This window comes from Theropithecus gelada, chromosome 5 (assembly GCF_003255815.1).
Source record: "Theropithecus gelada isolate Dixy chromosome 5, Tgel_1.0, whole genome shotgun sequence".
Lineage (NCBI taxonomy): Eukaryota > Metazoa > Chordata > Mammalia > Primates > Cercopithecidae > Theropithecus > Theropithecus gelada.
Window position 1 is genome coordinate 110980340 of NC_037672.1, and position 15887 is coordinate 110996226.

A 15887-nucleotide genomic window follows, 5' to 3' on the forward strand; every position below is an offset into this window, starting at 1 on the left:
ATTATTTAAGGTGTTTGAAATCTAGTTTCTGTTCCTTGCAGCTTAATAAATTCTAAATGTGTGCAATGATGGCTAAAAGTTCTTTAGCTACAGTAGAGTTGTTCTTTTCTTTTTCAGTTGATTACGATGTAAGCAATTTACAGCTCTTGGAATTACTCTGAAGCAAATCATGTATGTGCTGGGAGCCTCGGGTTTTTCAACTGTAAAGCAAGAGAGCAATTCATTTATTCAGCCACAAATATTAATTAAGCACCTACTATGTTCCAGATACTTCTAGGAGTTGGGAATACATGAGTGAACAAAAGGGATAAAAATCCCTGCTCTCGCTGTGTGTGTAATTTAGTAGAGGAGACAACTGATAAATAACATGAATAAAATGAGGAAAGCAGTATGTTAAATAGTAACTACCAAGCAGAAGAAAATCAGAGAAGGAAGATATAAAGTGCCGGTGGGGGAGGGAGTTTGAATCTTAGATAGGATTATCAGTGAAGGCTTGACCAAGAAGGTGACTTTATTTTGTAACGAAATAAGAAAGTGAAGGAGCCAGCCTCTTGCCTCTTGCCTTTACGAGGAGGAGTGTGTCTAGCACAGTAAACAGCAAGTGTAAAGGTCACAAGATGGGAGCATCGCTGCTACGTTCACAGAAGAGGAAGGGGAGAAAGTCATAGAGAGAGGGGCATCAGGCAAGACTCACTTTGTCTCTTACTTTGAGTGAAAGCAGAAACTATCAGATGACTTTTAGCAGAGAAGTAATATGTTTTGACATATTTTAACAAGTTCATTCTGGCTGCTGCATAGAGAATAGACAAAGAACAGAAGCCAAGAAACTGTTAGGAGGATATTTCAGTAATATAATATAGAAAACAGGATGATGATTTGATTCAAGGGAGGTAGCAGACAGTATTGTGAGAAGTGGTCACATTCTGGTTATGTGTTGAAGGGATTTCAAATAGAAAGAGAGGAATTAAGAATGGTACCAAGATTTCTGGTCTGATCAATGGAAGAACTGAGTTACCCATCCTTGAGATATGGAAAGAGTTATAAGAGAGGGTTTTGGTACAGACTATCAGGCACTCAGTTTATGATATGTTAATTTGGCATGCCTATTAGATGTATAATGTAGATTTCCAATAGGCAGCTGAAGATATATGTTTGGAGTTTAGGGGAGTGATCTAAACTGAAGATGTATGTTTGAGAATCACTAATATAATCTAAAGCCATTGAGATTAGATGCAATTACCCTGGGAGAGAATGAAGATGAGTTCCAAAATTTAAAAGTCAAGCTGGACATGGTGGCATGTGCCTATAGTCCCAGCTCCTCAGGAAGCTGAGGTAGAAGGGTCACTGGAGCCCAGGTCAAGGCTAGCCGAAGCAACACAGCAAGACTTTGTCTCAAAAACAGACAGAAAAAAAAATAATGAAAACAAAAAGTCTTCCAAATGTAAAAGTCAGGTTGATGAAAAAGGACCAGTCAGAGACTGGGAAGGAGCATCTATAAAGCTGGGAGGAAAATCAGGCAAATGTATTGTTTGAACAACAAGAGAAGAATGTTTAAAGATTGACAGAATGAACAGCTGTGTCAAATGCTGCTGAGAGATGAAGTAAAAATGAGGACAGAAAATGGATCCTTGGATTTAACAACATGGTAGTCATTGATGACTTAGAGAACTGTTTTGTGGAGTGGTAAGGGTAACTGGAGTGGGTTTAAGAGAGAATGGGAGGAGAGAAATTTCAGACAGCAATTTAGGCAAGACTTTCAATGAATCTAGCTATAAAGAAATGGGGCACTGGTGGATACATCTAGTATGGAGGAAATTATTTATATTGACAAGGTGAGGTGAGGAGAGTTGCTACCTGTGAGCAGAGCTGGTGGCCTTTGTCAGGTGCATGACCTATTTACGAACAGCAATAAAAGAGATAGCAGGGTGCATACACAGAGATGCAGAGATTACGTCATTTCTTGCAGTGAAATAAGGAGCAAGGTCCTCACCTGAGTGAGGATGGGGAAGAAATGTTGGAGGTGGGAAAAGAAAATGAAGTCTGAAATAGTAGACAGAAGACTGGAAGACAGAATGGATTAGGGACATATGATTTTTGGGCAGTCTCTGGGGTTTACTTGAGGGAGGTGAATAGCCAAGAATACATAACAAGACCTGTCAGCACAGAGGCACGTTTTTCAAGCTACATTCAGCCGTAGAATTATGAGGATGGCCCAAGTAGATAAGAGGATGTATCCATGGTTGTGGGTTTCCAAGGGTGTGAGGAAGTCCAAGGAGCAAGTGAGTTAGGTTCTACTAGCCTTGTAAAGAGCTAATTTAGATTAAGCCCAGATTACATTATGTGCTAGCAATTGAGTCAGGCCATAGCACAAATCATAATATCCCAAAGCAGTTTCTAAACATCTGGTTGCAGATAGAAAATTACTAGAATTTGTATAAGTATTTCACAATTTGTCTTGGTTCTGCCTAGAGACTCAGCAATAAAAATTACCCAACAGTTCTTGGCCATTGAAGACTTTGAAACTAGGACAAAATAAACTCATTTTACTGTAAAATAGCTGCAGATCTTCCTATAATAAATTAAATAGTACCATAGAAAAACTTTGTGCTTTGTGGTTTTGTGTGTGTGTGTGTGTGTGTGTGTGTACCTCGATTTTCTTCTTAAAATGAAATAGAAAATAATGACAAGCATTTTAGTAGCAGAGGTCTAGCAATAAGACAGCTGTCTAAGTAGTATGGTTTTAGGGATGCTGAGAACAATCCCTCTACAAACCAATGCCCTACCTGTTCACTGGGGCCTGAGGTGCCAACAGAGGTGCCCTTTGGCTTTAAGAAAGGGGTCAAAGCTGGCTGGGCACGGTGGCTCACGCCTGTAATCCCAGCACTTGGTAGGCCGAGCAGGCGGATCACTTGAGCTCAGGAGTTCGAGACCAGCCTGGCCAACATGGCAAAGCCCTATCTCTAATAAAAATACAAAAATTAGCTGGGTGTGGTGGCATGCACCTGTAATCTCAGCTACTCAGAAGGCTGAGGCGTGAGCCTTGAACCCAAGAGAAGGAGGTTGCACTGAGCTAAGTTCGTGCCACTGCACTCCAGCTTGGTGACAGAATGAGACTGTCTCAAAAAACAAACAAACAAAAAACAAAAAAGAAAAAAAAAAAAAAAGAAACAGGTCGAAGTCTTCAGTGTCCAAGCAGCCAGCAACAAACTCATGGGGCAGGCATGAAGCATGTGTGTGCCTGGTGGGGATGGGGGAGTGCTTGCTCCCCTCTAAAAGAGGCAGCAGCTTCTCTGACTGTTGCTGTAGTGAACACAGAACCAGTGGGGCAGACCTTACACTTTTTCAAATTATTTAAGCCAGAAATCATGACTTTTACATGACATCCAATTTTTAAATGTTGGTGACATTTTAAAAAAACAAAAAAAAACACTTGTTACGGACAAACAAGAATTCTTTTTTTCTGTTGTAAAACAGCAAAAGCCTAAATGCAAATCCTTCTGGAGTACAATTACTGCTTAATCTGTTATCAACTTTTCCTATTCCAGTCTGCAGGAGAACATTCCAGTTCTCTTCTGAGAATTGGTTTTGTCTGAGAGAAAAGCAGGAACGCTGTAATTGCTTCGTGCTGCTTTCTCAGGTCAGGGTGGTTTATGACAGCTATTGTTCAGCTCATGGACACAGGGTCTAGTACGCTATCTTCACTGCAATCATTTTGTACATTCTCACCTTTAAAAAATCTGATAAAGAGACCACAGAGCCATGAAAGGTTCATAGAAGTCAGTAGGATTTTATTCAATGAAATCACTCGAAAGCTGTGTCATCTATGTTTACCCTTAAATTATAATTCTTCTTACACAAAAATTTAAAATTTGGGTTAACATTAATATTCCTTGAAAATTTCCTTAGAACATACTGATTTACTAGTACATTTCATTTTTCCTACATTCAGCTAGATGACCACTTCATTTGGTGTCTCTCAGTATCCTACTGAGACATTTGAGTCCGAATATATCCTCAGCAGTAACAGTAAACCTACATAAAGAGGGCAGCCCAACAGCAAAACAAGAGTTGTATGCCCTCCTGAGTAAAGACTAATAACAATAGGAATATTAGTATCAGTGATCAGAATAGTTATACTGCTACCATTTCATTTCTATCAAATATCATTCTAGTCACTCTGTACCCATTAATTCTCACAATATCTTTATTAAATTGGTATGTTTATTCTCATTTTATAACTATGGAAACTGAGGTTCAGAGGGAAGAGGTAACTTGCTCAGAGCATCAAGACAATGGTGAGAGAACCCATCATTAAATCCAGGACCATCTGAGTACACTTTGAGGCTTCTGTTATCAAAAGGGGTTGGCCTCAATTCAACAACTATTTGTCAACGATATCTCCATTCCTGGCCCTGGTTTGGGTTTAGGAATGCAATGATAAATACACAGTTCTTGCCCACAGCGACATTATACTGCAGTAGAGGAAACACAAATAGAAATATATTTTCAAAACAATGTGGTTGGCAGGAGAGGTAAATACAATCTATTATGCAAGTATTGAGAGGGAAGGCAAGCCCAGAATAGGGCCTAGGAAGGTTTGCTGTGGAGCATGATGCTCTACACTGAATCTTAGGAAAGAGTAAGAAGTAGTGAAAGACTATTTATTCTAGGTAAGAAACATAAACATGAACAGCATAAACAGACATGTGAGCAAGTGGATGTTTTTAGCAAATCAAAAGAAGCTGAGCATCCATGTATGCTCTAGTTCAAGTTGGGAAGTAGCAGGAGCTGGGGTGCTTGCCTATATCCCAGAGATGATAACACCAAAGCATTACAAGGTCAGGTTCGTGTTTTAAAAAAAGCAGCCATGTGAAGGCTGGATTGGAGGGTACAGTATAGAGAAGCTTTTAGGAGTCTTAGTTGTTAACTATGTTGTTCTCAGCAACAATTTCCTAGAAGAGACCATTGTTTTGCTCATAGAGAACTATTAACTTGCCATTCCCACCAAGTGCAAATTGTCATGTACTGAATGAGGCCAGAGCAGGATACACTGCCCTTGACACTGGCCAGCACCATGCAGGCATAAATACAGTAGCTCTTCTGAAGAAATAAAGATGGACGCACTGTCAGCAGAAATCACAAATTTATTAACTCTTAAATATATCAATCAGTCATTTACCATTATGGCAAGAAATATATACAGTGTCCCATGGTAAACTGCAGTGTTTCAAAATGATAGAAGATAATAAATGTGTAATTCATTTGTGGTGGAGAGAACAAATCACAATTTCCTCACATCTTAGTGTGGAAGACAAACTTGATCTACAGTAATACTTCAACACCACATGCTAAAAGTGTAAAAAAAACACTCTACACCTATTTTTTTCTTTAAATACATGTATGCCACGTATAGCTGCTTCACAAAAGGGTAAAAGAAATTAAAAAGGGAAAAATGAGGCCATTATTTTTTCACAGATCTCATTGGCAGGTTAACATGGCTCAATATATTGACTGTATATATTTATTTTAAATATATATTGTTTTAAATTGTGTAATAATTATCAGAAAAGCTTCAACCCATCTACCATACATCCACTAGCAATAATATCTAAGATGATTAGTAATCAACACAGAAAGGTGAGATGAGAGAAAAGAGGAAGGGTTGTTTTTGTTGCTTTGTTTTCCTTTTTTGCTTCTGCTTTAAAAACAGGCTTCTGAGGACTGTGAATTACTACCGTTAAAATAATAATGATGGAGATTCCATGCACTGTAAAGCATTTCAGAGAAGAGAACAAAAAAATCACAGGAATTCAATCAACAAAGGAAAAATGAGAAGCACAAAGAAAACCTAGGATATTTCCCTTTTTGTTTTAAACTGGAAAATCCTAACTCCTTGGAGGAAGGTAACGATACTCTGATTCAAGAGAGAAGCTAAAAAACACAAGTCACAAAGATCAAGTTCAAAACACGTATGAGAATGGCAAACATTTGTAAGCCTCTCTAACGCTAGAAAACTAGCTAGTGATGATGCAGAAGTGACCCTTTCATTCCCCAAGGCGGAGGTGAGTGCGTTTGCATAACACCCCCTCTGCTATCAACTTGGTATCCTCCTGGCAACTGTCCCAATCAGTAAGACGTTGCAGTCACAGGAGGAACTTGCTTTTATCCTAAGTTTAAACAATTCAAATACCTCCAACATAGTTAGGATACCTAAGTCCAAAGTAGAGCTTAAGCAGAATTATAAACCTTTAAAATCTTGACAACATTTTTGTGGGCCCTGAAGATGATCAAAAGTGCTAGTTGAGCCACCTTCAAAAGGCTTTTATTTCCTTTTTACCTTCATTATGCAAATTTCACTTTTTTTCTTTTCTCACACACTACTAGCCAGCCTCCTCAAAAAAGGAAAAGGGAAGAAAGTAAGAAAAGAATGGAATAAAAGAAAAATAAAAAAGGAAGCAAACGAAAGGAACAAAGAAACAGGATAAAGAAAAGAGATCACAGATTCGAGAAAGAAAAACAATTGAATTCAGCAAATTCACCAAAACAATGTGAATATATCCTAAAGTGAATAAACTCAGAAATGACGTGAATTTTTCCAGTTTACACAGTTTGACCAAAAAGAGCATGGCTTTATGTGGTAGCAAACCAACTGATTCTTGCTTCTACTTTCATAAGTGATTTTGCCCACATATCAACCCACTTTAATTGTTAATCAGCAAAACTTCCCATGAAAAATCATCCATTTTAACCAGGATCACACCAGGAAACTGAAGGTATATATTTTACCTTAAAAAAAAACAAAAACAAAAACAAAAAAACCCAAAAAAACCAAACAAGCCAAAACAGATTAACAGCAAAGAGTTCTAAAAAATTTACATTTCTCTTACAAACTGTCATTCAGAGAACAATAGTTCTTAAGTCTGTTAAATCTTGGCATTAACAGAGAAACTTGATGAAGAGTTGTACTTGGAATATTGTGGATTTTTTCTTTTTGTCTAATCTCCCCCTATTGTTTTGCCAACAGTAATTTAAGTTTGCACGGAACATCCCCGTAGTTGAAGTGTAAACAATGTATAGGAAGGAATATATGATAAGATGATGCATCACATATGCATTACATGTAGGACCTTCACAACTTCATGCACTCAGAAACATGCATGAAGAGGAGGAGAGGACGGCCCAGGGTCACCATCCAGGTGCCTTGAGAACAGAGAATGCAGAAGTGGCACTGTTGATATTTAGCTGAAAGGAGAAAGGGGGAGGAAGAAATAAATTATATTGTTTTACAAAATATCATCAAATTGCTTTGCCATAGATTTGACTACGCTACAGTTTTATAACTTGGCTAACAAATAGATTGAGAACACTATGTATAAGAGATGTTTGCTTGTGATCATTACAGGAAGAAACATACAATGTTACACAAAGACAGTATTAAAATAGAAAATGAGTATTAATTATTTTTTCACACAAAGCTAAGCTAAAAATAAAGAGACAGGGACCCAGGCTTCAGTCACGTTATTAAATCTAAGTATACATCTTAAGCATTCCTGTTTACTGGACAAATTAGTAAATGAATATAATCTTTTTGCTGAAATAGACTTAAAATTAAACTTCATCCTTAGTTTTTGTTATTATTATTAGATTCCTTGGGAAATTAAACCTAGAAGTCAATTTAACAAGGAATATGGTTTCAAAAGTAGAGAGAACATGATTACTCTCTTTAATTGGAGCTCTCCTTTGTTGAAAGCAACAGCTGGGAGCACTATTTGTTAAAAGCTCTGATAAGGTTTAGTTCTCTGAATGAGGCAAATATTCACAACAGCACCATACATATCTGAATACTTGTAACCCAAGTCTAAGAAACAACTAATTAAAAACAACAATAAAAGCATGAAGTTAATTACAGTCAACTTTCAATTATCCTCTAGAATTACCCACTTTGTGAGTTTTAAATTTCAGCTTGACTTCCTCCTGTGGCCTGTGCTCAAGGTCAAGCACCATTATACTCAGTCAGGCACAGCAAATTGATTTACACATTCGCCATAGCCAGCTGCTTATAGAATTGCAACCTCTTGAAAGAATGGTTAAGACACCACAGGATTCTAAAGCTTAATATAAATTAAGTCCGGATAATTGAGAGTTATCTGAACTGACCTAGACATAATTTACTTTTGATGTGAAAACTTCAGGATTCTAACATGACATAATCCACATGTTGGAAAAAATTCATTTCAATGTTTATTACCTTTAAAATAAGGATTATGCTACCAAATAGGGCTGAATGTTAGATTCAAAAGCTCATGCAAAATTGCTATGAATTTTCAAAGACCTTGTATGTTTTTCATTGAATATTATGCAAGAAAAAATATCCTCAAAAGGAAGGAAAACAGCCATGCAGCTTTTCATTCAGCTCCAATCACAAAGTATCACGGAGCAGGATGTTACTTACAAGACCCATATGTGAATGATTTTCAGGCCTTAGATGTTTTGCCACAAAGAGGTGCCTCCTGAGAAGTTTTCTTTCCCATTTGGAATACAGGGTGGCCTATTAAGAGAAGCCCCATTTAAGCCACCTGGCATAAAATGAAGTTTTCTTGAATAGGCTTCATCCCATAAACACTTCAGGGAATTGTAAAAAAACCTAACCCTCTGGTACTGTATGAATGTAACCCCTTCTATATTAACTGGTGATTTGTGCTGTACCTCTTTGGGGTAAAAAACACACAAAAACAGGTGTCTTCATTATCTTCATATTCCTCTTGTGTTTTTCTCTTAATTACATAGCTATGGTTTTGGGAATAAATTTCAGCCTATTGTTTGGTTTGGTTTTTTTTGTCCCTGTTGACCCACTTTTTACAAATCCAACAGTGATATATAAGTAGTAAGTCTGTACAGAAGGCCTCTGAAAACCACTGTGGTATGTTATCAAACTAAGAAATCATGATGGATTCTCTGGAGTGAGTTGAATGGCTGTTTGTATGAACCCCCATTCCAAATCCCAAATATTAACAGGTGATCCTGGTGAGATAATTCGGAAAGAGATCAACAGTGGACCAATCTTCTACACTGAGTTTAAACTCTTCTTGTTTTCATATCACTCCACTTTACTAATAAACCTATTTTCAATTATTCCTCTTTACTCTAGTTGTAACCGGCATTCCTTACCAATAATGTTCTCTCATATTAAACTAAATCCTGATATTGTACTTTTCTTCACGATGCTCCTTTAGCCTGGACTATTCTCCTTTGTTTTTTCTATCTTTCTATGTCTCTAAATTCTACTCATCATTTAAGATTTTGTCCAAAATTCTATCTTATACACAAAGTGTACTTCCAAACTGTTATAAACAGTTTACTACACTGTTCATGAATTTTACTGTATTCTTAAGTTGATGATAAAGTTTATTATATCATTTTTTTCTTTAGAATCAATGATTGACTAAATGAGAATGCATGTTCCTTGAAAGCAATATCTTTTACCTTGTGTTGAATCTGGCACAGGTTAAGCACCTAGGAGATTCACAATAAATATGTGCCTAATCGCTGACTGGAAAAGCAAACGATATCTGAGGTAGAGTGGTGAGGTGAGAACGACATTGCACTACCTGACAATGGCCTTTTAAAAGGGTCTCTGTAACTGAGCTTTAGGGGATCCTCCATGAAATGAAACTCCTGATAATATATTGGCCATTTTAGAAACTCCACCCTATGCTTTCCTCTGATATCTCCTTCTGTCAATTGAGAAAATGAAGTCACAAATATTTTGCCTTATTATACAAATCCCCTAGATTTAACACTGTGAGATTTTGATAAGGTAGTCTCTAGTCCTATCCAAACCTATCGTATACTGCTCTATAGCAAGTTTCAACCCACAGATGGCTGATCTGATTGATCTTTCCAGAGAATCATAAACCTTTCCCGTGAAGTCATTTATTTTCATCAGTGTAACCAACTACTAGCATTAAATAACATATACCACGCTATTAACAATGGAATAAGTAGAAGAAGCTGACCATGGGTGTATTAACAAAGAAGCTGACAGCCTGGGAATATTTACTTGATGGGTACTGTTGGTGACCCCGAGCGATGAAAATGAACATTCTGCCACTTTCCATCCCGACGGTGCCACACACGAGTCTCTTCTGACTGCATTGTCTTTGGCATTCCACTGCCATCCATGTACTGTGTGAGCCTAATATACGCTATGCAGGCGGCATCATCCCCTACCAGATGTACATGAGGGTTTAGAATAATAGTGTGGATTGGTTTATTGCTTTTGGACAAAGCTGAAAGAGAAAAACATGAAAAGCAAAATTTAGTTTCTATGTAAAGGAAACTAAAACCAGTAATAACTTCAGTTAGGACAATACATGAAATGCCATTTATTTAGTCAGTAATTAATTAGTTAATTAATCTACTATTTATACTAATCTGGTACTGGGCACTGTACAAAGCCAGGAAAGAACAAAAGTGGACGCAGTCTTTCTTTTATCTGGTTTCCTTCACAGGCACTTATATGCTCCTCTGGAAATTCTGATCGGGTGAGAAAGCTGGAGAGATACATTTATTTACGAAGGAAAGTGGTTAGAAACAGAAATCACAACATGAACGGAGGTGAAGAAGGCCTGGCCCAGGTGTGCCAAGCAGTTCCTGTCTTTTCCAGGAATGAACTGCTGGGACAGTTGACCAGGGATCTTGCGGTGGTGTTTGTTTTTGTTAGTTGGTGAAGTATGTGGGAGAAGGGCAATATATCAAGTTTTAGGTATGGATATCACTGTCTCCAAAATAAGGCTGGAGGTAGCCTTTGAACAAGCCTATGAACTTGTTTCTCATCTCATCCTCTGACTCCTCCACGTACTAGAGTCTATTTCATGATAGTCCACTGTGATCATTTGATAAACATTCAAAATGTGGTGTTGGCACACAGCCTGATTCTGATCTTCTAGCTCTTTCCCTTGCCTGAGTAGCCCTCACTATGCTCCAGACTCTGGTGTTTTAACAGTAGCTACCAATTCTAATTATTCAATCACCAAGAGATATGAGGAGGATTAGGGCACATCACTTACTGATGCTGTTTCTTTCTTAGATCACTAGAAAACGTTGAATTGTTTTTAGCTGTTATCCAAACATGCTTTCCATTCTCAGAAAACATCTATTCAAATTATACAAAATATTATTATAGTCACCTGAATACCCCATTATGAAGGAATTACATTTACGGAACATGATGTATAGTGTTATGCTGAAATAGGTTAAAATATTAATGGGTTAATTCTTTCATTAGGGATCAGACGATGTCAATAGAGAGTTAGTTGGAGGAAACATGAGATGCTATCAGAACACTGGAATATAGGGAATATGATAACATTTACTGAAACTTTGAGAGAGAATTTATCAAATGGTTCTTTTTGTTTATTTGTTTGTAAATGCCTAATGCATATAAGAAAAAGTAACTCATTCAACACATCTTACTTCGAAAATCCATGCCAAAGCAGACATTCTTATCAAAGCTTATAATTACTGAAAGTGATGTGATTATCCCAATTATTCCTATAATACATTTCTTCTTTAATTCAATAAGATCTCTGCAAAAATAGTACATTAACTTAATGCAATATGCAAACACAGCATAATGTCTAATGTCATTAGGTGTAAGGAAAAAGAGAAGGATAAAGGGAATTCCTGGTTTACATTTTTCTTGATGACCTGAAGGATTTCTGCAGGATGAACTTCTTTTGTCACCTTCTTTGAAAAGTGGTGGTTTCCTCTGAAACTACCACAATTCTTAAAATTTGAATTGAAAGATTTATCTGATTACTCAACTTGATTTTCATTTTACTTTGAAAATAAGCATCACATATGCTTGAAAGCACTCCTCTATGTTGAATATTTTGGCATGGTGTGATTTTTAAAAATTTTTTCCTCCTATTTTTTCCTTTTCTTATTTTTAAAATTTGAGACAGGATCTCATTCTGTCACCCAGGCAGGAATCCAGCGGTATGATCAAAGCTCACTGCAGCCTCAATCTCCTGGTCTCAAAGTGATCTCCCATCTCAGCTTCCCAAGTAGCTGGGACTACAGGTGCTTGTCATCATGCCTGGTTAATTTTTGTCTTCTTTGTAGAGATGGGGTCTCAGTATGTTGCTCATACTGGTTTTGAATTTCTGGCCTCAAGCTATCCTCCCACTTCAGTCTCCTAAAGTGTTGGGATTACAGGCATGAGCCACTGTGCCTGCCTAATTTTTTTATATATAGTTTTATGAAAACGTGAAATAACATTTTTTGTAACTGATTTATAGCCTATATTATACATTAACTGGAACTTGCTTGAAGTGTATTCTATCAACATTACTTTTTTTTTTTTTTTGAAATGAGTTTCACTCTTGTTGCCCAGGCTGGCGATCTTGGCTCACTGCAAGCTCTGCCTCCCCGGTTCAAGCAATTCTCATACCTCAGCCTTCCAAGTAGCTGGGATTACAGGTGTGCGCCATCATGCCCAGTTAATTTTGTATTTTTAGTAGAGATGAGGTTTTACCCTGTTGGTCAGGCTGGTCTTGAACTCCTGACCTCAAGTGATCCACCCGCCTTGGCGCCCAAAGTGCTGGGATTACAGGCATGAGCCACGGTGCCCAGCCAACATTAATTTTTATACGAAGATATTTTTTAAAACACACCAAAACTGTAAGCCAAGCCTGACATATTTTTTTTTTTCAATTTTGAATACAAAACAATTGTATGTTTCAAATGCTGGATGAAGGTGAAAACTCTCATTGTAGAAAAGAGCCAAAGAATCTGCAAATTTGGGAAAAATTCAGAGACATTTAAAAAGGGCATGTTATTAAATTAGGAATAAATGTACCATTTTCGAAGTAGAATCGGTGAAAATCCATCCCTTCCACTAAATTACCCAGAGCTTCAGGTTCAAAAGCAGTAAGGCCTGGGTCACAGATTTTTCTGTAAAAGAAAAATAAAGAAAATAACCAATTAATAGGTGCTTTAATGTGTTTTGTTGTTTCATGTGTAAACATTCTGATTTATTAGTTGCTGAAGGAAAGAGCCTCTAAAAACAATGAAATAAAAATGTTCTATCAAAAACCTTGGCAAGGTGGGTTGAGGAGCAGACTCTGAAAAGACATTTTGCAGAGAACTCTGATAGGAACAAACTAATTTATCCAGTTCAAGCAGATGATAATATACAATATTTTAGGAAGCCCCCTTTTACAATTTCTACTTTTTTATTTTTAAGGTGAATTTTCCAGTTTTAAGTTAATCAACCTTAACTCTTGATTGAGGTTTATTATTTTTTAAAAATGCTCTCCAAGTCGTTTTGTCCAAGTTTAAGACACTCTCCAAATCCTATAAAAGTATCTTTAAATCTGAAATTAAATACTTCTGGAATAATAATAATTATTATTATTTTTGAGACAGAGTCTTGCTCTGTTGCCCAGGCTGGAGTGTAGTGGTGCAATAATGGCTCACTGCAGCCTCAACCTTCCAGACTCAAGCAATCCTCCCGCCTCAGCCTCCCTAGTAGCTGGGAGTATTGATGCGCAGTACCACACTGGGTTAATTTTTAAATTTTTATTTCTAGTAGAGATGGGGTTTCCTTATGTTGCCTAGGCTGGTCTCTAACGCCTAGGCACAAGTGATCCTCCCACCTGACCTCCCAAAGTATGGGATTACAGGGGTGAGCCTGGTACCGTGCTTAGCCCTGGAATAATTTTTGTTGGACCACATCTTCTACATTCATGTCAAACATGTATATGACAATTGACTTGAAAGAAAGTATCACACCCTACACTTCCTGGCAATGTCCACGAGACTTACATCTTATTATTGTGTTTAAGTTTATTTTATTTTTAAAATGAAATCAATAGGAGGTTCAAATGCTCATACTGGTTTTCTTTCTTAATCCTAGAAGTATGATTCAATAAAGGGGTGTGCAATTTTAAATATTTGGGAAAAACCAATGAGCTTTCTTTGGAGAAATTTATTCAGTAAAGAATTGCTGAATGCCAACTATGTGGCAGATATTCTTTAAAACAAGCAATTATAATACAATAATCAATACCAGAATAGATGAAAATGTGAAGTGCTCAAAAAACAGATTACTAATAGACAGTGAACAGGAAAGGTTTAAGAGAGGAAGAAAATGTGAGCTGGGCTTTGAAGAATGAGTAAGAGTTTTCCAGGTATGTGGGAGGTGGTGGGCAGGGGGAGGACAGCAAGTGCAATGGTCTGCTGCTGTGAAAATGCAGAGTACGCTTGGGGAATGATGACTGGTTGCTTGATGTGGAAAGCAAGGTCACTGTGTTATGTGTGTAAGGCCCCTGGAAATGTAGACAGGAAAATATTTCCTTTGGGCCTATGGTGATCAGGGTAGGCTTCTCAGAGAAGGTGACAAGATCTGGATTTGAAGAACGAGTGGGAGTTCACAAGGTAGATCAAATGGAGTACAAATCAAAGGATTTTGGACTGTTTATTAATTTGCCCCAAAGGATAATACAGTGGATGGGGCCACACCTAATTTCATAGAGAAATTCCCCTTTGGGGGTGGCAAATTTTTTTAAATGTTCAACAGAAATACAAATTTCAAAAGCCTATCTCACTGTACTTCCTCAAAGTGCAGTACTGTTTATAGAACGTGGAACTGGTATTATTTAAAGAATACTTTTAAAAAGTAGAAATCACAGTGGATATCCTTTGTGCCTTAAAGATGGTGGGGGCAAGGATTACAACCTTCACTTCAGACTGCCTGCTGGGTAGGCGTTTCTAAGCTTAAAATCAAATATATATAGTCTCTTTCTAAGAAGCAAAATGGGAAGAACAGCGTTCCTATGGTAACAAGAATTTATTCTGCCAGGGGCTATTACTTCCTCTATAAATATGGTTTTTGGTTGTCATTATCAGTGAACCAAAATTTCTTACTGCCTTACATCAGTACTAACATACTCTAGGAATCACAGGGCCATAATGGATCTTCTTACCCAACCATGAAAAGAGTCAATATATTTGGAAATGTTCCTATCTATCTATCTATCTATCTATCTATCTATCTATCTAATCATCCATCTACCCTATAAAAGGCTTTGGATTAATAAAAGATCCACAAAGCTGCCATTTGACATGTGGGTGTGTGTGATCTGAACAGGTGTTCTAAGGACCAGTTGACAGGGATACACCAGTACATTCTACCATCCCAAAAGCTCTTGAATGGCAGCCCTCTTGGATTAGCTCTGGCTGGAAAGTACAAAATCAGGCCAGATTATAGGTCTCCATAGGCAAAGATATTAGTGAACTGATGTGTTCCCAAGGTTTAGCATTATTTAAAATACCCTATTTTAAACTGTCTGAGAATATAGGAAACATACACTTTTGCCTGGCTACAATTAGTAGTATCTGTTTATAAATTGAGAAAGAATAGAAAAGAAGCAGGAAAAAAATTCATACACAATTTTACCTCTCAGAGGCAACTTCTTTTTTTCTTTTTAACAACAACAAACACAACTTTTTTATCATTCCACAAGGAAATTCTATTGCAAAAAAAAGATTTTTTTAAAAGCAAATATTCTTATTCTTTGAATAATCATATGTATCTAACAAGGATATAACAGCAACAAGAATTTTTAAAAAGCAGGTTCTATGGCACAGTTATAAACAATTGTTTAATAGGGAACCGTTGTCTCTGAAAACAGACTGTTCTTTTTAACTCCAATTTTTACTATATCTTTTATTCCAAGTATGCCTTATTAGGTCATGATAAAGAATTGATACACTCATACACATGTATACGCATGTGTTTATACACATATGCACACACATTTAATTTATAAGAAGAAGCTCCTGATATAGTTTCATTCTTACATTTAGCTAATCTCTTCCAT

At 37.0% G+C, this 15887-nt stretch overlaps 1 protein-coding gene across 30 annotated transcripts in view; it reads right to left on the reverse strand.

Moving 5' to 3' along the window:
* Window positions 1-3767: 3767 nt before the first annotated feature.
* The window catches only part of CAMK2D (calcium/calmodulin dependent protein kinase II delta), a 305686-nt gene continuing 293566 nt past the window's right edge, over window positions 3768-15887 (reverse strand). For 15 of the 30 annotated variants that reach the window (XM_025384885.1, XM_025384876.1, XM_025384874.1 and 12 more), the window contains 3 exons: window positions 12863-12957; window positions 10061-10289; window positions 3768-7242 (listed from right to left, as the gene is read on the reverse strand). In XM_025384885.1, the coding sequence (XP_025240670.1) occupies window positions 7239-7242; window positions 10061-10289; window positions 12863-12957 (328 nt within the window). In that variant the 3' untranslated portion in view covers window positions 3768-7238. Of the gene's footprint in view, window positions 7243-8452; window positions 8549-10016; window positions 10290-12862; window positions 12958-15887 lie in introns of all 30 variants that reach the window. The other 15 variants (XM_025384855.1, XM_025384870.1, XM_025384861.1 and 12 more) reach the window with 2 other exon arrangements.